Raw genomic sequence first — 24412 nt, forward strand, 5'->3', positions numbered from 1 at the left:
GGAAAGGTCCAGGGATAACCAAAGCAGTGGCTAAATAACTACAATAGAAATATGGCTACAAAAAGGACTGCTTGCAGATGCTTCAGGACGCTTCTTAAAACACCTTCAGAGAACATTGAAAACCAAGACAAAGGCCAGACGTGACAACCAAAATGCGATTGTAGCTTTATCCGGTGGACATGAGGAATAATGCTTCTTCCCTCAGGTCTGCCAGTACCACATTTGAATCTGTGCTCAATATTTCAGACTAAAAACAATAAAATAGGCAAACTTGAACTGGAAAGACATTGTTGACGCCACACACATGGCGACATGGCTCCAGGTAATTGGGTGGACATTGGTATGATAAAGGAAAATGATGCTCGCTAAAGCGAAAGCTGACTGCCATGCAAATCATAAACTATATATTTTAAAATCTGGAAAAAAAAAAACATCTGTGTAGTAATACAATCACCAACTGTGGAACACAAGCAACACTCAAAACATAAACATTAGCTTCTTTGCTTTCAAGTGTCCCTGCGCTAATGAGTTAGTGAGCTGAATTGTGGGAGGATTTTACGGGACTGGAATATGAGACCGGGCTCAAGCAGAAGCCTAAATCTATCAGCAAACAAGATCACACACACCAAAGCAACCATCTCTCTCATATATATATAGATATATATAGATATAGATATATATCTATATATAGATATATATATATATATATATATAGATATCTATCTCTCTCACACACACATATAGACACGCACACAGCTCTTATGTTACAGCAACTCACACAAGCATGACGCCAGAAACAGAAAAAGATGACTACTCTTTGCAACAGTGTATAATGTTTTTCTCCTAACACTACAGTAGCAAACATCCAGAGAAAAGACATCTCAACTGTAGACTTGTATACCTGTTAATCCAAATGCTATCAGCTGTGATGTGGGTGATATCTAAAATCAATGAAATATTAAAGAAGAAAAAACAATACTTTCTGCAATTATTAAAAGCCTATAAATAAGAGAATACCAAAAAGAAAAAGGCTGTACACTAGAAGCAAACATATATATATAGTATAAATGTACTGGATGGATAGCCTTTAAAATATTACAAACCACGCAGGCTCTAAGTACATTCATTGTTATTATTTGGAGCTAGGAAAATAGGTTCTACTCTACAAGAGGTTTCTTTAGGTCAGCAATATTTTCTCTACAAGAGACGGATGAGAGGCAAAGAGGAGAAACATTACTATATAGGGTTATGGTTTGGAATAAACTGATGTATAGGTTGTTGCTTCATTGGAAGTCAGGCTTTATTTAATTCCAAGACCATTAAAAAGCAAAAAAAAAAAAAAAAAAAAACAGTAAACGGCTGATTGTTACACTTTAAGTTATTTTATCTCAGCCTCTTTCAACCCGATATTAAACAGACTTGCAGAAGATAAAAATAAACTGAACACTTAAATTAGCTTATGATGATATGCCATTAAGTTTACAAGCCAGCCATTTCTAAAACCTGCCTTTTCCTAGTTTTCGACATTCAAAGATACGGAAAAATAGCCAAACTGAGGTGAGGTGATCATTAGGGTTACCATTAGGGTTACCACTGCAGGTATTCTGGATGCCTAACTTAAGCACCTCGGGCATCATAACACTTGGAAAGTAGCGTCACATTCATCCAGGCTGGTGTGTTCATTTATTTGTCCCATACATAGTCTTGATTAAGCTCATGGTGATCAAGCAGATTTATGTGAAAAAGGAAAAGCCTCTTCTGAATCTTGATATGTATAGTCTCAGGTGATGTCTGACACTGAAAGAGGCTTCACTTTAAACATTATTTCTCTATGCAGTCTTGAACAAGGACCGTGACCGTCAAACCCTCCCGCACACTTCATCCTCACACGGCACTTTGGCATCCACGCCTCTCCAGAAATCTTACTGTTCATAGTTAACCGGCTCATTTCAACATCTGTCAGTTTGTTTTGCATAAAGCACCCTTCTCCAACATCACTGTACAAAGGCAACCCACCAACGCAACTTAATGTCACTCTCTTGTTTACATTTAAAAAGGCTTATTTCTCAAAGACGACATGCTGACTGCTGGTTAGCTCGGTAGAATCCCTCTTGCTCCGCAGGCGTGGCTTTCTGAATGGCAAGTGCACACACTAAAGCTCTCGATCCTGTTGGCTTGGCCTCTTGTCTTTCTGGAAAGCCACCATTGCCAACTCCTTTCTAAATTAAAAAGCTGCCAGTCTGCCATCTGATGATTACTCCTAATGCTGCAGCAGCTACAACAGTCTATTCTTGTTTAGTGCAAAAACAACATCGTCAAATGTTTTGAGTTTTATCTCCAGGAAAAGCAATGCCGTTCTGATCTGCTATTTAAGGTGCTGGTATAGGTAATGTAGAACTCTGAAGGAGCAGTAACAACAACTACAAAGCCGTCTCCCAAAAAGACCACTTGATGTTCTGAATTTTGGGCACACCATCATTTAGGACACCCGTTCACTTCCCCACTTTCTACACAATATGACATTCACATCTCCTAACACAGACCCAACAACGGAAGATCACACTGGAACTGAAAGATTTCAGATTTAGCATGATGTTACAAATAAGCTCCAAGATGAATTTTAACTAATCAAAAGGCCTTCCTGAATCACATACCTTTAAAAAATATTTTCAAATGGGTTTTTTATACATGCAGAACTTTTCTCAGGCTGAAGAGGCTGTTCTCTCCGTATTGTTTTTTAGTTTGCAAGCAACTTTAACAGTCTGGCTAACAGCACCACTAGGGTACATCTACAAGTTCTCCAACTCAAGGATATGCAATGATCATAGCTGATGTGGGCTTTGCATTTGTTGTTATACTGCTCAGGTGGAAAAATCAAGGTGTCCAAAAAAAAGTCTCATTCCACTGGTGCATAGAATAAAAGGAAAGAAAGAAGGGAAAGCTGTGTGTGAATACGAACACACTGCGAGAATTTGGTCATACAGCTCAACGCTCAAAACCCCTTAAAAGAAAGAAAAGAACAAATTCTCTCATCAGTTTGAGTGAAATATGAAATGAAATATCACAAAACTAAATAAACTGAGAAAAGCGCGTTTACCATCATGCACACCAAACTTTTAAAACCTCTTATGTCAATGCAAGACTCAAACAATGCCAATAAGATAGATAGCAGGGGTAATTATACAGAAATGGCCAGCAGTGTGATGTTACCATAACACTTGAACAGGTAACAAGAGGTAGAACACACGGCCATTTCCATACAATTACACCGGTGTCACGCAATATGGCCGAGCCTCCTGCTTCAAAATGACGAACACACGTCTATAGAAGTCATACTGACGTTCTGCTATCAAAAGTGCATCCAAATTTACATGTTGTGAGACCAGCACCGATAAGAACAATATTGACATCATAACAGGAAATATCAAGTACATGATTTTTCAGAATGCCCCACAAACACAGTCAGTCGGATTTCGAGTTGCTTTACAGGTAATGAGGAAAAAGGGTAACACAGAGAGGTCATCAAAGGGAGAGAAAAGATCCTCAAAATGATGAAGCATCTTTTTAGCATACAAGTTAAAAAAAAGCCTAGTTGACCAGTCCAGTAAGGATTTAAGGTGGCTTACAGTGAAAACTTCTAGCACCTAGAATCAGGATGTCTTTTTGTGCTTCCATGTCTCTTGAGTATTAATCATGTAAAAGTTTGTAATCTTGTTTGGCTAAGAAAGATTGTGTGTTACAAAGGATACACCAAATATTCAGGCTATAAAATCTACAATGTTACAAATGACCACAAAGACTTCATCCTGTTAGAAAAGGCATGAAGATGCTGATAAGCACTAAGAAACGCTACTAAATGCAACATGCTAAAAAACAATAATAAAAAAAACCAACCTGATTATCTACCTCTATAAATGAACCAAATTCATGTGAGATAGCCCACTGCTAAATCTCTTGGTTAAAAATGATGCATAGTTAGAAAATATAGACTACTCGCCTCCAATCAAGACTATATGAACATTCGCTAGCTTAACTTAGTAAAACTTAGGTGGGATGTTAGGAAATGTCTAGAATTATTAGTAAGACTGTAACAGTCTTAGAAGGCAAGATAATATTTGCATTTTAAAATCTGCATACAAATAGACAGTGTTAATTTAGACTACATGTGGGCCAGTCAATAAAAAAAAAATCTGTAATAATATTTTCAGCAGCCTCCACTGAAAGCTTATTCAAAATATACCTCATTACCAACATTAATATATAGTATAAAGACTCACAAAAAGTCATTTGCATAAAACCCAAGCTTTTGTGCGACGACTGCTCCTAACTAATGGAGCAAACCCCAGTTGATGTCTTTTTTAGGGAATTTCAAATCAGTTAAACTCTAAAATGGTGCAGCTTTTACTCCACTGTACCGAATGCCATGATATCGAGACGCCACACAAATATCCCGCCCTGACAAAGACACTGCAGAAAACACTATCCTGCTGCTATATACATTAAAACATAGAAGAAGGGGGTTAATGTGTAAAAAGGAAGAAATAAACTATTATCACAAATGTCTAAAACATGAGTCAGCTACATGCATATTCATTACAAAACTGATGGAAATTAAATTAGACTTAAAAAAAGGAGGGAATAAAAAAAAAAAAAAGAAAAACGATTTCATCAAGTTCCCTCTCATGTTGAATTCTAAATCATGTGTCTTGTCAACACGGCTCAGACTACATTAGAAAGGTGTCCTTGTTGGGAACCGGTCCCAAAAGACTACGTCTCGGCATGAAAATAGGGTTACTGTTGAATCCATTTCAGTTCAGACTAACAAGAGAGGCAGAGGAGGACACAATTGATGTTCTTTCAATTTCTATCGGGACACTAACGGCCCTCATCTGGAATAAAGTAAGTGTTGGTTCAAGGGTTGGTTACAAATCTGATGCAAAGAATCCTTTAGTAAATTGTCACCAGATTTGGCATTAAATGGTCATCACTGTCAATCAAGGACAAATACTAAAAAACCCAGCAGATGTGGGTCTAATAATTCATAGTTTTACACAGAAATGACAACAGAAAGATGGTCTCAAATGGCACATTTCAACACATAGTGCCCTATGTGAAAAATCACACACAACCCTCAATAAACTAAGTACTTTTGTCCTGATTGAAGTACCCATTCTGGACAGTGCACTTTGCTTTGATTGGCTGATAAATAATGTTAGTCGGAGGAGCAAATCTTTAGGCATATAAACAGTGAACAGGCCCCATAATCTTTTGATGAATTTGATCCTTCTCCTTTCAAGCACACAGAGCCTAACAAACAATGCAAACAGGAGAAGGAGGGTAATTGTTTTCTTAATTATAAATCGCCCAAATGTATAATAATACCGCCCATTAGTTTAGAAATGTCTTCTAACCTTCCAAACATTTCCTTTTCCTTTCATTCTTTGCAACATGTTTCTCTATGACAAATACAAAACACACACTAATGTACATAACATGAACATAAAACCTCTTCCAGCGCAAACCCCGAGAAAGAGGGGTACTTTTGCATCTTACAGTCTAATAGCTGGCTTGATTTGTTTGGGTTATGGGCTGAAGTACAATTGTAGGCGTATGCGTAACTGACAGGTCTGTTAGGTAGGGAGATCACTAAGTGAAACCACTGTTGCGCTATCTACAGCTGACAGTGAGACAGCGAGGGGTAGTGTGTTCCATCAGTGGGGTCTCACCCACGCCAACCTGGGGTTGTGTGCTCTCAGGCAAAGTACATGGTGCGCAGGGTGTCCTGGTGGATCTGCACGGCCTTGGCCAAGGCCTGTTGGTCACGCCCGTTACTCTGGCCTGACGTATGACTGCCCTCGGCACTGAAACAGAAAAATGTAATAATTATGTAGTGTAATTAAGAAAAACTGTTTTCATGAACCTTTCAGTGGTTTTGCTATCAGAACACAGTCCTTACCTGTCATGCTCTTTGTCCACCAAGTGATAGCGAGCCCGGAAGGCCACCAAATGGGCGTAGTAAGCTGGTGCTGGGATGGAAACTGACCGGGTGCAGCGCACATAGGTGTGGCACAGCTGATAGGTGAGGACCTGCAGTTCATCTGAAGAGAAGTGGTTGTCGTCCCAGAGCACATGGTAATGAGACGGCCTGCTGGTACCCTGCAAGGAGGAAGCATGGATAACAGGTGTTGCTTTTTGTTTGTTTTTTATGCATAATCAAAGTCCATTAAATCTGACCTTTTTCTAAAATACTTCACAGGCGAGGTTTACTTTTTCAGTTCAATTACAGTTAAACCTTTATTGAGTTCTTACCTGAATGCCAGCGTGACTGCAAAGGTAGAAGTCAAATTCTGATGGGTGAGTGATTTTGGTGTCCACTGTGGTGCCTGCAGGAATGTTGCCACTCTTCCCAACCTGCAACAATCCACACAAAGATGAATAAGTGAGTGAGGACGGTTTTACTTACAGGTTTTAATAACAATCTTAATTTTGTATGAAGCAAAGTCGCCCCCGTAAAATGTGGACTATGCACAACAACAGTTATTTCCACAGACGAGAATGCCATTTCTAAGTAGTGGTTTAAATGCTAGTGTCATAACAGTGTCAACAAATTACTAAGGATTACCTAATGTCCTCAATATAGTAACATTGCGTGAGAGAGTACATCAACACCTGTGGCAGCTGGCTCGGTGCCATCTGTGCAAGTCAAACATATTTTTCTACTGCTGGTTCGCTTTTAAAAGTACGTACCAAAAACGTGACCTCATTTTGGTTTTCAAGCTCTCTCTCATTTTTATTTTAAATTCCGTTACAAAACTCCCACCAATGACACGATACTGACCCTCTCGTTTCTGTCCATACAGAACAGTCTGGTGTGGTGTCTCTTCTGCACGACCACAAAGGTGATACCAGGCTGGTAGTCTTTCTCTAGTTTGATGCAGGCCTCTCGGATCGCCAGCAGCTCGTGCTGAAGGACCTGCATCTCAAAAGTTATTAACAGATGAAAAGTTGCATCATAAAATCGACCGTTTAAACACAAACACAGGATTAACATTACAATAATCTTTGCTACATGCATTATTTACTTATATGGGTACTACTGCCTAAACAAACTTGTATATACTTTCTGATATCTCATAGGTTATTCAGCATCATCCTTGATATGTGTATCACCTGGTTGAACTGGCCCTCAGAGATGCCATCGCGGTAGTAGATTATTCTGGTGGGCTTGAAGCGAGTGGACTTGTAGAATTGGATGAGCAGCTCCCTCACCATGGTGGCCAGGTCCTGGATGATGTCCTGCCTATGCTGCTGCACCCGCACTGTGGCACAGTATCTGCTGGGATGGGCATCCATACTACCAACAACCTAAAAAAATGAAAACATAATTTAGTATCAAGTCAAACAAAAACCACAACAGTGAGTTGAAAGAAACTTAAGAGCTGCAGATATGTTTTAATATATAACTTTTTTGTGACCGTGTCCTGTCTTCTGATGTGTGATGTTACTTACGGCAGCAATGGAAGGCTTCTTTCCATCTCCTGCAGGAGGATGAGTCACATCTGCACCGAGGAAGATCACCGGCTGCTGGAAGACCAACGGCCTGAAACAAGAACGCAGTGTGTAGACAGGTGAAATTCAGCAAACACAAAAGGCATTTTTTAAAATTCGGATAATAGTTGATAGGTGTCAGATTTCAAAGATATCAACATAGATTCATTTCGGGATTTAGTTATAAGTATCTTGACTAACCTGCCCTGCGGTAGGAGGATGTTATTGACACCTCCCAGCTTGACGTTGATCTTCAGACAGAGGTTGGAGAGAGTCTGAGGTGTTGTCTTTTGAACGTTCTTCACCTGAACACACTGCGTGGCCATGCCAAGTACCGTGTCCCCAACACGTTTCACCTCAGCTGCAATACACATCGCAACAAGAAGGAAATACTGAATAATTAAACATGATCAAGCACAATATTGATGTCTGTATTATGATGTCCTGCTCTGCTGCATCACATCAAGTTTGTGCAGGTATACTGAGCTATCACAACTATTTGGGATAACAAAGTTTGTGCCGTCAGTTGGCATGACACTTCAGTTTTAACAACTAAAACTGGCCAACCTTATTTGCATGCTGTCACTGCATTATTACTTAAGCCAAATATATTTCATATTTGGTTTTAAGATGACTGATTTCATGCAGAGAAAGCTTATCTCCAAAAATGGATAAATACTTTTAATGAACAGTGATCCTGCACTCTATCAAAAATAATCTTTGTTAGCAGCCATAAGTGATGGAAAACTTTAATCTTTGGAATCAACAAGTGGTTCATTTTGCAGTTTGCACATGTTGGAGATGAGCTTGTATTTCGACTAAAAGTAATTGTTGCAAGTCAGATATTTTAAGCCAAAAATTGATTGCTTTGGCTTAAAATATCTATGTCCTGGATGTTTCTTATCTCTGCTGCAGGGATATAAATCATGCAGCACTAAATGACACTACAGACTGCATGAGCGGATCCCTCACCGTAGACGGGCGTCTTTCCCGGCAGGATGACAACCACCAGCTGGAGGCCCTGGTAGGTGTACTTGAGGTGCCTGAACATGGGCTCCACGCTGTCCGCTCCCTGGGCGTATTTACAGAAGCAAGGCTGGCCCTGGATGGGCATCCCTGCATCCCTGGAAATCTTCCTCAGCTGATCCGTAAATGCTCTGCAACAGGCGAGGAACTTTGTTTATTTACAGTTCAGTGAAGTCTAGCGGTTGGCAAGTGACAGGCAAACATCTTAGCGAGAACAAGTCCAAGTACAGAAGTAAAATTCTTAAAAACTGAAAACAGCCCCACTTTTCAAAAAAACTACTTAAACTTCTTTTCACTTAACAACACTGTATCGGGATAATTGAGAACATAATGTTTCCTCTGAAAAGACAATCATGAAACGCAGATACAATGAGATATATACGTTACGCACATGCTACTCTCTTCATTAAACACGGACATTAAGCTAGCAAACAAATGGCACAGCTGTACATAATCAACATGCACTCCAACGCCCCTGTAGAGCTGAAATACCTCAGTCCTCAGGGGGACAATACAGCAAAAGACTGTAAACTGAGCTCTAATGACAGTTGCGAAAGACCCAAAAGAGGCACAAATCAAGTAAGACAGCTTTGTGCCGTTTCTACAAACCCAATTGCAACATTTGAAACTCCAGCTCATGGCTCAACGAGTCTTTGCGTTTGTGCACTTCTATAAGAAAGGTACATTTCAGGCCCTACAATATATATAGGCTGCCTGCAACCAAACCAAACAAATGGCACATTTGACACACAATGACATGAAATACGTGCACTTTATGCATCTCACTCACTTCAGCAGGAGTTCAGTGCACTGCCTCTGTGGTGCAAAGCAGGCGATGGCCCACACTTTGATCTCAATGCCAGTGTGGAACTGCTTGTTCCTCATGTCCCATACTCCCTGGATCGGTGTGGCTATTGCTTTGTTCTGCAAATTGTAACGACAGCAGCCTTATTAGTGCTCGTCACTCTACACAAGATTTAGTTATCCCAACAAAACTTAATACCAATAAATTGCGTTGCAGATATATGCACAAAAAGTACAGACTACTATCAACGCATCCAAACTGGTGATCAACATACCCTGCCTCCATACAGAATGGAAGGTGCTTGTAGGACACGGCCATTCACTTCCGTCATCTCATCCCTCACCATCACTCCAAACTCACGAACGTAAGGGTCAGTGTTGAAGTTGGCACTTCTCATCTGGAAAAAACAAAACAAAGCAGTTGAATTAAATGCGAAGTCAGATTTTCAAATTCATTTTACAAATTCTAACAGGGTATGTAAACTTATGAGCACAACTTTAACTCACTACTTACCAATTTACTAATCTCGTCCTGACGGTCAGGTGCAGATCGGGCTGTGGCACGGATCATAGTGGAGGTCTGATTGTCTGTCAGCTTTTTGATGCAACGCTGTCCTGCCACTATGTTACACACCTGGAGAGGACAAACATGAAACAGGTTAAGCGGGAAAATCAATAGTGAATCGGGTAATTTTTCAAAACGCAAATAAGTAGACAAGGTTTGAGAAGCTTACCTCTAGAGGGAGGTAGGTGTGCTTCTGCTCCTGCCCCACCTGTAGACACGGGAGGTGGGGGTATCTCAGGATGAGCTTGTACTTGTCTTTAAAGTACTGTGCTACTGTGCATTCAATAGTTTGGCCGTTTTCCTGCTGCAGGGGGAACCTGAGGGGAAGCACATAAATTGTAAATTAAGAGGAAGAAAAATAAAACAAATCCATATTTTTTCAGCCAGGACACATCTAAGCTGATCGGTGGATCACATTTATGGAGCCGATTAAACATAAATAAAGACTGTGAGGAAAATATACACTGACAGAACTTTACACTAGTCTATATATATTGTTAGCATTTGTAGTATAGTATACTAGTATGCTGTTCCATGCACGTTTGCATGATCGCAGATTAAGTACAATTAACAACGATGTAATGTTAACAAAGATGAGATAAAAGAGCGTTCTAACGTCTGGTGGCTTGCTGGTCTTCTGGTCACGTTGCACACTCTGTACTTCCTCTTCATCTGCCCACAGTGAGTGATCTCCACTTTCAGGCCTGGAAGGAGGAATCATTATGAAGGTAAACAGAATTTAAAACAAAAATCCAGTTTTTAATGGTTTGTGACAAAAAGACATAACTCCTTACAGGGAAGAGAAAGACAAAAAGTGAGAAATATTTGAAATGTTGAAGTTTAAAACTCAAGAGACTTTAGAATAAAGATTCTTATCGTCCAAGACTCTAAACTGGACATTGAAACAGGTATAAAATTTGAGTCATAAATGGATATCGGAATCAAAATGTAAATCTTCCCAAGACATAACCCAAAATAAAATACTTTACAATCTAATTGACAAACAAAGACTTCAATAGCCACTTCTGAGTGAGCTCCTGGACTTTCCTTACCTTTGATTTCCTTTGTAAATTTCACTCGTTGGGAGTCTGTTAAGGGCTTCTGTTGTTCTTCAATGCTTTTGAAATCCAAGACCTCACACATGAACTCGATTACAGGCTGGGCTTTGTAGAACGCAGTGGCAGAAACTGCAAACAAACACAAGCACACAGAAGTCAGCTTCATAGAGACAACTTAACTTAATACAACTATGTACAATCAGCAGGAAAGTTACCATCGATGTTGAGCATCATTTTCCAAAGGGAAGGCCTGACAGACTGGTGGAAGCCAAACCACACCTCTCTGCCACCACCGAGGGGGTTCGAACATCCCTCTGAGGGCGTGAAGAAAGAGCGGCCCACCGGCGTATACCTGTAACAGAGGAGTCGGTCGTTAAACTCGATTAGCATGTTCTGAGAAACAGAGGTTAGTCCCATTCAGAACAAACAGTTAATAAAATAACAGTAAAAAAAAAAGGGGGAGTTTTAAGTCTCTACAAGTAGATTGTCACGCCATACTGAAACAAATGTAACCCAACCTCAGCCTGAAAGTATGCTCGGAAAATGAAATAAGTGAAAAACAGGTCATACAACACTTTTCCATCATGCTTTGTTTATTCCATTTGGCTAAATTGCCTTCATCAGGGTGGTAAATGATTGGGGATTGCTTGTGACTCTGCAGGTTTGCAAATCACAGCTTGTTAAAAGCTTCAGAAGAATGGTCAGCAGTAATGTAAAGTATATCCAATTTGTAATTAGTACTGAAACGCTGTGGTCATTTGACAACAACAGACAGGACAATCGATCATCCATACATCAACCAATGTTAAATAATAATAAAAACCCACCTCATAGAGGGCAAATGTCTCATGACCACATCCAAGGCTTGGACGGTCTCAAAGGGGACGCTGGGTAGCCGCCCTGCTAGAGCCTCGTGCAGCGCTTGCAGGCTAACGCAGGACACCCACTTGATTGAAACTTTAAAGCTGCGGTCTTTGCCTTCACCAGGAATGGTAACCTCAAGCTCCACCTGTGTGGTAGATGGGAAAGTAAAGATAAAGACAGAGGCACTGCTGTGATTCTTTAAGACTAACATTTCAGAACAAAGATTTATGCATTTTTCTCAAAGTGAAGTTTTTTTGTTGTTGCCAGTTGTCCTTAAGTATGCATACTTTGTCTCTGCCTATGGGCAAGGGCATGGCAGTGTAGAGATTCTTCCTCCCGTCGTACACTGGCTTTCGATCTCCAAAGATCTGTGTTTTAAAGTGCTGGACCATGTGCTCCACTATTTCACTGAGAACAAAATGAAACAAATAAATTACATTCCAACAACTGCTCTACTATGTGCCAGGGGCTGCGAATGAAGCATTCACATTTATACGTACCGGTTGACCCTCCTGGGACATTTCTCAGGCTTGATGTCGATGTCATAATGGTAGACCTCCAGTTTGGGGATTTCCATCTCAAAGAAGTTGGCCTGGAGCTTGATTGTCCTTCCCATGGTGCCAAAGTCCGGCCGTGATGGTGGCTTGAACACATATTCTGGCACTGGGGAGGATGGCGGGTCTAAAACAGGGGGGTCAAATGTGGGAAAGTGGCAAATTGGATAATTAGGATCACAGTAGACGGACATCATAGATTTCCTAAGATCTTATTGGCCCAATAAGTATGTTTTGAGTACATCAATGTTTTGCAGATGCACAATAATAACAAGACAGTGTCACTGTTATGTCAACTGATCATGATGGAAAAAACGAAAGTTGTTATTTCTCCAGACTTAAACATTTTCTGCATCAGAAAACATTAGAAACCATTAACAAAGGTGTGAAATGTGAAGAATATTCAACTTCACACAGTCTGTGCTAAATTAAGAGATGTAAAAAGTCTTATTTTTAATGGTTACCTTTAGCAAAAACTATCTAAGACATGTCGTGTGTGATATATCTCAACCAGTTCTGCCACATCAACTAGTACTTCATGTGGTAGCTCATCAAATTGCGATAATGAGAAAAAATCTAAAACAAACTATTTGGAATAATATTTCCTATAACGTTTAATAAAAGAGACAATTGTCAACCCAGGTTTGATTGGCAGAAGTTATTCTATCTGAGTTGTAAAGTTCTGTCAGTGTATATTTTCCTTGCAAACTTAATTTATGTTTACTCAGCTACATAAATGACAGTTGTCAAAGTTATAAATGATCTGAAATTAGTTTCTGAATAACTGGGGTGAGACGTGAGCATGCAGTTACAGGATCAAGTCTCCCTTTACATCTGCAGATCCTAGCTTTATTAGTTCTAAAGTTTCTGAAATATAACGTGCTAGTAAGTCAAGTCATCATTTAACACCACTGCTTGGTCCACCAATTGTTTTGGCTTGCAGATTGCACTTCATTCTTTTGATATATTCCAGATTATTATCTTTTGGTGACGATTGAGGTTGTGAGCTGGCTGGCATCAATGTTTTATGTGAATATTTTGACCTTCCTTATCCATGAGAGGCTACACTTAGCTTTCATCACTGGCAGACAGGCTGAACCTAGAAGCTTCATATCTGCAACTTAAGATATTAGAGTGAGACTGACGGGTCCCACTCGCAATTCCCTTCAGCGCCTTATCTTTGTGCTCCAGCTCTGTTCATTGAAACAGAATAACACCCATAAAAACTAGTAACATACTGTAAGGTGGCTTTTATTGAACAACCTTCAGTGTGTAAAAGTCTATTGCCATTGAGAGCACAAAATGAAAATGCATTTAGAGGAAATTGACTTTTTAGAATGACATTGAATTCATTGGAGTCTCACCTACAGCACAAGTCACAACTGCCCAATTTCCTGGACCATTTATTTATTCAGTCAGAAGATTAAATCGTACTTCAAATGAGTACATACTGTGATGCTTGAAGGATGTAAAAAACAAAAAAAAACAAAAAAACATTATGTGCTGCTCAAACTGGACCATTGCTGGGACCAGTATGAGGCTTGAAAGCCCAAGTATAGGAAAAACTTACCAGAGCCTGTTGACCCAGAGGAACGGGGGGGTCCCTCTTGCATCTCGGTGGCTACAGAGGACATAAAATAACATTGTGAATGCTCAGAAAACCCATTTGCTCTAATACACACTGTACTTCAATAAATAAAGAGCTGAAAACACACATTTGAGTCACTTAACACATGATATAAATATAGGATTACTGCTTTACAAGTTAACATAAATAATATATGAAGCAAGTGGCAATAAGCGCAGAGTCCTTCTCATCTTTACTTGTACATTTCCATTCGATTCATAATGTCTCGCTCTCTTATCACTTCGATAACACCTTCGTTCACATTGGAGGGTTTTCAAAACTCTTATCAATATGCAAACAGATTGCCAGCCTACTTGATTCCTCCCAACTCTGCTGAAGCTACCCTTTCTCCTGGAAATGGCCTCTGATCAAACTCAAATTTATATTTAGTGCAACAAAGAAAACAAGAGGTCCCTCCTGCAGCTTGGAAAACTAAACCTAAAACAATAAACTAGATTTTAAAGAAATATACAACATAGTGTTGCTATTGTTTTTCCCCTGGGGATAAAAGCCAATGACAAAGAGAGAAACTTACAGAACAAATGCTGCAATATTCTATAATAACAGTCTAATTACCCATAAGAGTAAAATATGCAATGTCTTCTATTGAGTGTGACATTGACAGAGATCTGATGGCTTCTGGAAATAGCACATTGGAGGATAAAACCATTGAACACAACACAGTTAAAGTTGCATACTGTTAGCTAGCCATGGCTAAGATGGGTGATGAGATTAGATAGCATGGTCGGCCTCTGATCATTTATTTATCTCTGTACTTAACAGTTTATTACAAGCCCCTCGTAACAAACACATCTGTGTTTACACCTGCCTGGCTCATTGAGAAAACCCCCTAACCCCCGACCCCACATCGTGATATCACGTCTTGAAGCCACCTCTGCTAACTCGTTTAGCGTTAGCATCGAAGCTAACTCGGCTAACTCCTTGTTGTTGCATGCTAGCTAAGCTCGCCTCCACTGCCAGAGACGACGAGCAAAAACACTTCAATTGAGATTAATAACAACAAATTAGATGATTTTCCAAAATGAGTATGTGTGACAGAAATACAACGTAGCAGCTAAAAGCTACAAATGGTGTGTTCATGTGTGCTAGCCGCATCAGCTAGCCGATGCTAACGCTAGCTGCTCCGCTTACCTCCAGCAGAGGAATACATTTTGTCGACTTTTAAGCGTGTCGTGGACGTACAGATACTCCACTCCAATTAGGCCAAATCCCACCTAAACTCATGCGTGGTCGAGAAGTATGTGTATGTACAAGAGCGAAGGGTGAAGCTCAGTACGGAAAAAAAGATATTTAGTTAGCCAAGTGGTAAATATTTGGAGTCTCTCATCCTCGGCACGGCCCCATCCCCCCAACACACAAAACGGGAGCCGAGAGAAAAGATAGCACGACAGACCCATGCAGGGCAAGAGGAACCCTCCCTCCTACTTCCGGCTTCGGTCACTTCCCGGCGTTGAGCATCTTGGAGTTATATATTTGTATTAAAATAAGATAAGATAAGATAATCCTGTATTAGTCCAGCAGCGGGGACGTTTTTTACAGGATTTTTACAGGATTACAGCAGCATAGAGGATAGTGCAAACAAGAGACATAAGTAAAAAAACATATAAGATCAAAAATAAGTATTGTAAATAAGCAAATGAGCAATAAAAAATAAAAAAACAGTAAAGAATCCACAGTAACTGAAATATTATATATACAGACATATACAGAATCCACAGTAACTGAAATATTATATATACAGACATATACAGAATCCACAGTAACTGAAATATTATATATACAGACATATACAGAATCCACAGTAACTGAAATATTATATATCCTTTATTACAGCGGGGAATTTACAGGATTAGCAGCATAGAGGATAGTGCAAACAAGAGACAGTAAAAAAACAAGATCAAAAATAAGTAATTATAAATAAGCAAATGAGCAATAAAAAAAAAAAACAGTAAAAAACAGTAAAGAATCCACAGTAACTGAAATATTATATATACAGACATATACAGAATCCACAGTAACTGAAATATTATATATACAGACATATACAGAATCCACAGTAACTGAAATATTATATATACAGACATATATACAGAATCCACAGTAACTGAAATATTATATATACAGACATATACAGAATCCACAGTAACTGAAATATTATATATACAGACATATACAGAATCCACAGTACTGAAATATTATACAGACATATACAGAATCCACAGTAACTGAAATAATATATACAGACATATACAGAATCCACAGTAACTGAAATATTATATATACAGACATATACAGAATCCACAGTAACTGAAATATTATATATACAGAATCCACAGTAACTGAAATATTATATATACAGACATATACAGAATCCACAGTAACTGAAATATTATATATACAGACATATACAGAATCCACAGTAACTGAAATATTATATATACAGACATATACAGAATCCACAGTTACTGAAATATTTATACAGACATATACAGACAGAAACTATTATAACTATTTTATTGCACAGTGTATTTGTATTGCACAGGTTTTTAGTGTCATATCAACATTTTAACATTAAAATAAGATAATCCTGTATTAGTCCAGCAGCGGGGACATTTACAGGATTACAGCAGCATAGAGGATAGTGCAAACAAGAGACATAAGTAAAAAAACAAGATCAAAAATAAGTAATTATAAATAAGCAAATGAGCAATAAAAAATAAAAAACAGTAAAGAATCCACAGTAACTGAAATATTATATATAGACAGAATCCACAGTAACTGAAATATATATACAACATACAGAATCCACAGTAACTGAAATATTATATATACAGACATATACAGAATCCACAGTAACTGAAATATTATATATACAGACATATACAGAATCCACAGTTACTGAAATATTATATATACAGACATATACAGAATCCACAGTAACTGAAATATTATATATACAGACATATACAGAATCCACAGTAACTGAAATATTATATATACAGACATATACAGAATCCACAGTTACTGAAATATTATATATACAGACATATACAGAATCCACAGTAACTGAAATATTATATATACAGACAGAAACTATTATAACTATTTTATTGCACAGTGTATTTGTATTGCACAGGTTTTTAGTGTCATGTTTTGGGAGCACATATCCTGTTAATATCAACATTTTAAGATAAAATAAGATAATCCTTTATTAGTCCAGCAGCGGGGACGTTTTTTACAGGATTACAGCAGCATAGAGGATAGTGCAAACAAGAGACATAAGTAAAAAAAAACAAGATCAAACAGGTATAATAAATAAGTAGTCACACAGTAAAGAATAATAAATAAGTAAAAAAACAAGATCAAAAATAAGTATTGTAAATAAGCAAATGAGCAATAAAAAAACAGTAAAGAATCCACAGTAACTGAAATATTATATATACAGACATATACAGAATCCACAGTAACTGAAATATTATATATACAGACATATACAGAATCCACAGTAACTGAAATATTATATATACAGACATATACAGAATCCACAGTAACTGAAATATTATATATACAGACAGAAACTATTATAACTATTTTATTGCACAGTGTATTTGTATTGCACAGGTTTTTAGTGTCATATCAACATTTTAAGATAAGATAAAATAAGATAATCCTTTATTAGTATTATTGGGGAAATTTTACAGGATTACAGCAGCATAGAGGATAGTGCAAACAAGAGACATAAGTGAAAAAACAAGATCAACAAATCACAAGTAAAGAATAATAAATAAGCAATAAAAAACATTAAAAAAAAAAAACAAATATAATATTGTAAATAAGCAAATGAGCATAACTGAAAAAAAACAGTAAAGAATCCACAGTAACTGAAATATTATATATACAGACATATACAGAATCCACAGTTACTGAAATATTATATATACAGACAGAAACTATTATAACTATTTTATTGCACAGTGTATTTGTATTGCACAGGTTTTTAGTGTCATATCAACATTTTAAGATAAAATAAAATAAGATAATCCTTTATTAGTCCCGCAGTGGGGACATTTACAGGATTACAGCAGCATAGATGACAGTGCAAACAAGAGACATAAGTAAAAACAACAAGATCAAACAGGTATAATAAATAAGTAGTCACACAGTAAAGAATAATAAATAAGTAAAAAAAAAAAACCGTTAAAACAACAATAACTAAAAATATTTTATAAACAGACAGAATGAATGTTAATATTGCACAGATTATATATATTGCACTGTGGATATATGGATTTAAATTGTAATTTTTTTTGGGGATATGTGGGCTCAAAAAAAGTAATTATAAATAAGCAAATGAAATAAAAAATAGAAAACTGTAAAGAATCCACAGTAACTGAAATATTATATATACAGACAGAAACTATTATAACTATTTTATTGCACAGGTATTTTTAGTGTCATGTGGTCTACTGGGAGCACATATCCTGTTAATATCAACATTTTAAGATAAAATAAGATAATCCTTTATTAGTCCCGCAGCGGGGACATTTACAGGATGACAGCAGCATAGAGGATAGTGCAAACAAGAGACATAGTAAAAAAACAAGATCAAAAATAAGTATTATAAATAAGCAAATGAGCAATAAAAAATAAAAAACAGTAAAGAATTTACAGTAGCTTAAATATTATATATTCAGACATATACAGAATCCACAGTAAATTAAATATTATATATACAGACAGAAACTATTATAACTATTTTATTGCACAGTGTATTTGTATTGCACAGGTTTTTAGTGTCATGTGGTCTACTGGGAGCACATATCCTGTTAATATCAACATTTTAAGATAAAATAAAATAAAATAATCCTTTATTAGTACCGCAGCATAGGACATTTACAGGATTACAGCAGCATAGAGGATAGTGCAAACAAGAGACGTAGTGAAAAAACAAGATCAAAAATAAGTAATTATAAATAAGCAAATGAGCAATAAAAAACAGTAAAAAACAGTAAATAATCCACAGTAACTGAAATATTATATATACAGACATATACAGAATCCACAGTAACTGAAATATTATATATACAGACATATATAGAATCCACAGTTACTGAAATATTATATATACAGACATATACAGAATCCACAGTTACTGAATAAGATAAAATAAGATAATCCTTAATAAATAATAAGCAGCGGGGACATTTACAGGATTACAGCAGCATAGAGGATAGTGCAAACAAGAGACATAGTAAAAAAACATATATGATCAAAAATAAGTATTATAAATAAGCAAATGAGCAATAAAAACAGTAAATAATCCACAGTAACTGAAATATTATATATACAGATAGAAACTATTATAACTATTGTATTGGACAGAGTATTTGTATTGCACAGGTTTTTAGTGTCATGTTATGTCATGTGTCATTAGTTATTGTTATTAGTTTTAACTGTTTAAAAAACAACATCCGTGACATCTATTGAAGTTCGACACTTCTGTAAAGGAAAACTATTATTATTATTATTATTATGATTATTATTGAGCAGGTGCTTGCTGTTTCTGTTATGAATTATTTACAGTGTAGATAAACTGTTTACTTTGGTTTATGTTAATTAGATGGGAGGGGAACTATCTTGTTAGTTGAACTCATCTCTGACGTCAGACGTACACGCCGCGGCTGGTAAAAACTTCTCCACAACCACAGGAAGTAATTCGTACATCCGGGTTACCAAAGTCAGGTGAGCCAACACTCAGCCCTGTTTACACCTTCAGTTATTGATATAAGAGGAGACGTGACCATGTGCGTTTGTTGTGATTACTTTTTGGCTTGCAGCTAATAAAACAAGGAATTTAAGTTTATGGACTAAAAGCTTTGGCCTTCAGGTGGAGTAGACCACCTTTAATAATAATAATAATAATAATAATGGATTTTATTTATATAGCACACTTTAAAATACAAAGAAGTCTCAAGGTGCTGCACAGGGTAGAACAATCACAATAATCAAATATAATAATAAAACGCTAAAAACAAACAAAAAATAAAATAAGAATTTAAATTAATTAATTAATTTAATCATAATGAAATCTAAGAATATCTATTAAAACTGAACAACCACCCAAACACAAGCAATCTAAATTACCAAGACCTTAGGGGAGGCAGAGAGGAACAGGTGAGTTTTAAGATTTGATTTAAAAGCCTTCAACTCTTACCTTTCACAGGTAAGAGTTGAATGATATACATTATTATTGTTATTATTATTATTATTATTATTATTATTATTATTATTATTATTATTATTATATTCCTTTATTGATCCCCATGGGGGAAATTCGGGTGTTGCAGCAGCTCAACTACATAGAAACAGATAATAAATACAACATTATACAATATTTTTTTATTGTATAATATGTTGTAACATGCAATTTATTGTAGTATGTGTATTTATTGTCTGTGTAGTTGTATAGTATGTGTATTTACATGTAGTAATTTATGTCTGTGTAGTTGTATAGTATGTGTATTTATTGTCTGTGTAGTTGTATAGTATGTGTATTTATTGTCTGTGTAGTTGTATTATTTATTGTCTGTGTAGTTGTTAGTATGTGTATTTATTGTCTGTGTAGTTGTATAGTATGTGTATTTATTGTCTGTGTAGTTGTATAGTATGTGTATTTATTGTCTGTGTAGTTGTATAGTATGTGTATTTATTGTCTGTGTAGTTGTATAGTATGTGTATTTATTGTCTGTGTAGTTGTATAGTATGTGTATTTATTGTCTGTGTAGTTGTATAGTATGTGTATTTATTGTCTGTGTCTGTGTAGTTGAGCTGCTGCAACACTTGAATTTCCCCCATGGGGATCAATAAAGGAATATAATAAGTATTTATTATCTTTTAAATAAAAATAAAAATGTCTTAAACAATGTTTGATTGTTAAGGAATTACGAGTCCTGGTAAAAGAGCAACGAAACAAGTTATTAAGCGCCATTATTAAGTAGCCTAATATTTGAAATATATTTAATTAATTTATTCAGTGTCTCCCTCCTGTTGACGTGATAGCGCCCCCGGCGGTGGGTGGGGGTAATGCTTGTTCGGTTTTGGGGAAACGGTATTCGACACAACACCTGTTCCATCAATGCAATTGTACTTCTCTGTTCCTCTCCACTGTGTGTACTACACTGAGTACTGTGTGTCCAGGGTGTGATGCCATACTGGTAATATATGAGACTGGATACAATGTAATGGCAAATACTGTATATCTAGAGATGTCTAACCTCACACCTGTTGCACTAAGTCAGATTTTTTTATTTTTTTTAATAAGCTTGTATTTTAAATCCTAGATTTGGACAAAATGGCATGATAAAGTGAGATCAAATTCCTCATCCATTCTTCTTTGTCATTATATTTCTTTGTGGGAGTGCAGCTTCCCAGTTTGGCCACTAGTCGGCGCTGCTCACCACTGAATGTGCAGACTGGGGGGGGCTGATTGATTTTTGTATTCTCTGCAGCAGGTTTTAAGATGAGATAAGATACGATGAATCTTTAATGATCCCGTTGGGGAAACTGGTCAATTTTTTATTTTATTGCAATATTATACACAATCCAAGTGCAGTTGGCATGGTGTAAAAAAATAAATGAAAAAAAGCTTATGTGGGAGGATAACTATTGCTAGGTGTGGAATCTATTTCATAGCACATTAAATATATTGGATTCGCTGATTAATACACTGTTCATATTGTATTTAACACTGCTAAATGTAAGACTTTATATTCAGGAATATATGCGAATATAACACAATAACGACTTTACTCAATAATGAGTTATTCTGTTTATTATTTCTCCTTTAATGTGAAATGACATTTGATTTAGTGCAGTCATTCGGGGTAAAAAAAAACAATAAAAACGAGTCTGATTTAATACAAATGCATGAAGAAAGAATAATGCAATAACCGGCCAGTCTTCCAGCAATGGGCCCTTTTATAATCAACTTGTGTCCTTCTAATTCATCCTCCTTAAACTACCAACACTTTAATTGCTCCCATTGATTGATAGTATAAAAACACAACAATGCAGCCTGGTAGCCCGGGTGGTTCCCCCACCTATAAGGAAGCTGGCTGAGTGAATTGGGTGTAGCTGTGTGTAGCTGTGTGTGTGTGCTCCTCGGCCAATGGAACCAGATCCTCCCTGCAGTGCGTAAGAGCGTTTTTAGGATTTAACCAAGTCTCTGCTGCAGGGCTGGCTGCAGTCTCCACCAGAGCCCGACGGCCTGAGAGCCTTCCAGCAATGCCAGTGTAGATTTTTTTATTTTTTGTTGTTTGTTTTTATTCCTTCAATCTTTTTTTTCTAATCGAATAAAAACAAACCCACGCGTTCCCTCTCGAAGTATGACTGGAGTATTCGATCGGAGGATCCAGAGTGTGAAAACTGCAGACTTCCAGAGCTCATTTCAACTCTCCACCATGCACCATCCTTCTCAGGAATCTCCCACTTTACCGGAGTCCACGGCCACGGATTCTGGCTACTACAGTCCGGCCGGTGGAGTCCCTCACGGCTACTGCTCTCCCAGCTCCGCCTCGTACGGGAAGCCTCTGAACGCCTACCAGTCCTACCAGTACCCGGGTGTCAATGGGTCTGCTGGGAATTACTCGACCAAATCCTACACCGACTACAGCTCGTACACGACCCCGGCTTACCACCAGTATGCCGGGACTTACAGCAGGGTGCAAGCCCAGCCCAGTCCACAGGGTAAGGCCCATTATAATGATATTTAAAGAGCAATTTATCCTATCACTTATTGAATAACCCAGTTGTAACATGTTGTTTTTTAAATTGCATTTTGTTATGACTCTGATTTTCGCTTATGCAATATGAAGCTAAATGGAGAAATATGGATTTAATGCAAATTTAGCAGTATGAGTAATTATTTTCCTTTTTTTTTTAAGCTGGACTGGAATTAATTTGGTTTATGATGTCAGGTTTTCTTGGGGTTTCAGAGATATATGAGACCAAATATATTAACACAAAATATATTACATGCTTATGGCTGTTTATGGTTATTTTTTAAACAGAAAAAGAGATAAGCGAGCCTGAGGTGAGGATGGTGAACGGCAAGCCGAAGAAAGTGAGGAAACCCCGGACCATCTACTCCAGCTTCCAGCTCGCAGCCCTGCAGAGACGGTTTCAGAACACACAGTACCTGGCTCTGCCGGAGAGAGCCGAGCTGGCTGCCTCGCTGGGACTGACGCAAACACAGGTGAGGTTTAACATTATACATTCTGTTTTAGCTTTCATTGTGTTTAAATGTTTATTCTGCCTCTTGGCTATATGACAGTATTGGGTACTTTGTGTCTGTGCGCCTTTACGCACAGTGCCTTTTCCAAACCCATTTTTTTATTTTTTATTTTATTGGTTTAGTTCAGGGACATTGCACACTAATCAACATTCAAAATGTAAGTGAGCCAGAGTTAGCCTGAGAGGCTAGTTTTCGTCTGTTGTCCCCTGCCAGATATTCAAAAGGCAACCTAAAATTACAGAAATAAAATGCATATAAACAAAGATTTAAAAACAACATAGTAGTAAGAATGAATTGACAGACATGGCAAACCATAAGACCCATAAGAGATGTTAATGCTGCTCTATATTTCCCTCTTTTCCAGGTAAAAATCTGGTTCCAGAACAGGAGATCAAAGCTGAAGAAGATCATGAAAAACGGCGAGCTTCCCCCGGAGCACAGCCCCAGCTCCAGCGACCCCATGGTGTGCAACTCTCCACAGTCTCCGGCCGTCTGGGACACACAGGGCCCCTCCAGGCCTCACAGCCTTCAGCCACAGAGCATCAACACGACGGCCTCTAACTTTTTGGAAAACTCTGGGTCATGGTACACCTCAGCCGCCAGCTCCATGACGGCCCACCTGCAGACCCCTAACTCGATACAGCACTCGTTGGCTCTTGGAGCAGGGACGTTATATTGAAGAAGAAGAAAAAACACATAAAAAATGTTCATTTCACATCTTTTCTTTTTTTTTTTCTCCTTCTATGGGACTCGTGTTCAAATTTCAGAGGAATATGCAAATGTATTTGATGACAGTCATAGAAGAAACGTGTAAAATGTGTAAATGTGTGCATGTAATTTATTGCATTTTGGAAGACTATTAAACGTTTAAATGGACAATGGAACTTTAAACCTCCGGCCTCAGTGCAGTCTCTCGTTATTCTAACCTTCAGTTATTTACACTGAACATCTCCACTAAGGCTGTAAATCACAGCTGGTCCGTTTTGAGATTTATCTAGAAAATGTCGTAATTCTTAGTTGTTTTTCTTCGCCATAATACCCAGGATTTATATT

At 37.5% G+C, this 24412-nt stretch overlaps 2 protein-coding genes across 2 annotated transcripts; one reads left to right on the plus strand and one right to left on the minus strand.

Annotated features, from left to right (window-relative positions):
- Nucleotides 1–4723: 4723 nt before the first annotated feature.
- Nucleotides 4724–15486, minus strand: ago2 (argonaute RISC catalytic component 2). Its single transcript, XM_054605455.1, has 20 exons — nucleotides 15199–15486; nucleotides 13990–14040; nucleotides 12366–12546; nucleotides 12153–12273; nucleotides 11829–12010; nucleotides 11217–11353; nucleotides 10996–11130; nucleotides 10560–10647; nucleotides 10113–10260; nucleotides 9893–10012; nucleotides 9654–9776; nucleotides 9365–9498; nucleotides 8521–8705; nucleotides 7750–7909; nucleotides 7510–7600; nucleotides 7171–7365; nucleotides 6839–6973; nucleotides 6310–6411; nucleotides 5957–6156; nucleotides 4724–5861 (listed from the first exon to the last, which is right to left on the minus strand). Exons 1-20 carry the CDS (start codon nucleotides 15215–15217, stop codon nucleotides 5753–5755), a joined length of 2616 nt encoding a protein of 871 aa, XP_054461430.1. The 5' UTR covers nucleotides 15218–15486; the 3' UTR covers nucleotides 4724–5752.
- A 6965-nt stretch (nucleotides 15487–22451) lies between these two features.
- On the plus strand, nucleotides 22452–24038 carry dlx5a (distal-less homeobox 5a). The gene is made up of 3 exons (XM_054606381.1): nucleotides 22452–22812; nucleotides 23136–23320; nucleotides 23724–24038. Exons 1-3 carry the CDS (start codon nucleotides 22452–22454, stop codon nucleotides 24036–24038), a joined length of 861 nt encoding a protein of 286 aa, XP_054462356.1.
- Nucleotides 24039–24412: the final 374 nt, after the last annotated feature.

The sequence above is a fragment of the Anoplopoma fimbria genome, chromosome 10, assembly GCF_027596085.1.
Source record: "Anoplopoma fimbria isolate UVic2021 breed Golden Eagle Sablefish chromosome 10, Afim_UVic_2022, whole genome shotgun sequence".
NCBI lineage: Eukaryota > Metazoa > Chordata > Actinopteri > Perciformes > Anoplopomatidae > Anoplopoma > Anoplopoma fimbria.

Coding starts and splice junctions, on each gene's coding strand:
- dlx5a (XM_054606381.1), top strand. CDS start 22,452: ATGACTGGAGTATTCGATCGGAGGATCCAGAGTGTGAAAACTGCAGAC. Junction 22,813..23,135: donor AGCCCAGCCCAGTCCACAGG/GTAAGGCCCATT, acceptor TTTTTTAAACAG/AAAAAGAGATAAGCGAGCCT. Junction 23,321..23,723: donor TGGGACTGACGCAAACACAG/GTGAGGTTTAAC, acceptor CCTCTTTTCCAG/GTAAAAATCTGGTTCCAGAA.
- ago2 (XM_054605455.1), bottom strand. Junction 12,547..13,989: donor CTCTGGGTCAACAGGCTCTG/GTAAGTTTTTCC, acceptor CCCCTGTTTTAG/ACCCGCCATCCTCCCCAGTG. Junction 7,601..7,749: donor ATCCTCCTACCGCAGGGCAG/GTTAGTCAAGAT, acceptor TTCTTGTTTCAG/GCCGTTGGTCTTCCAGCAGC.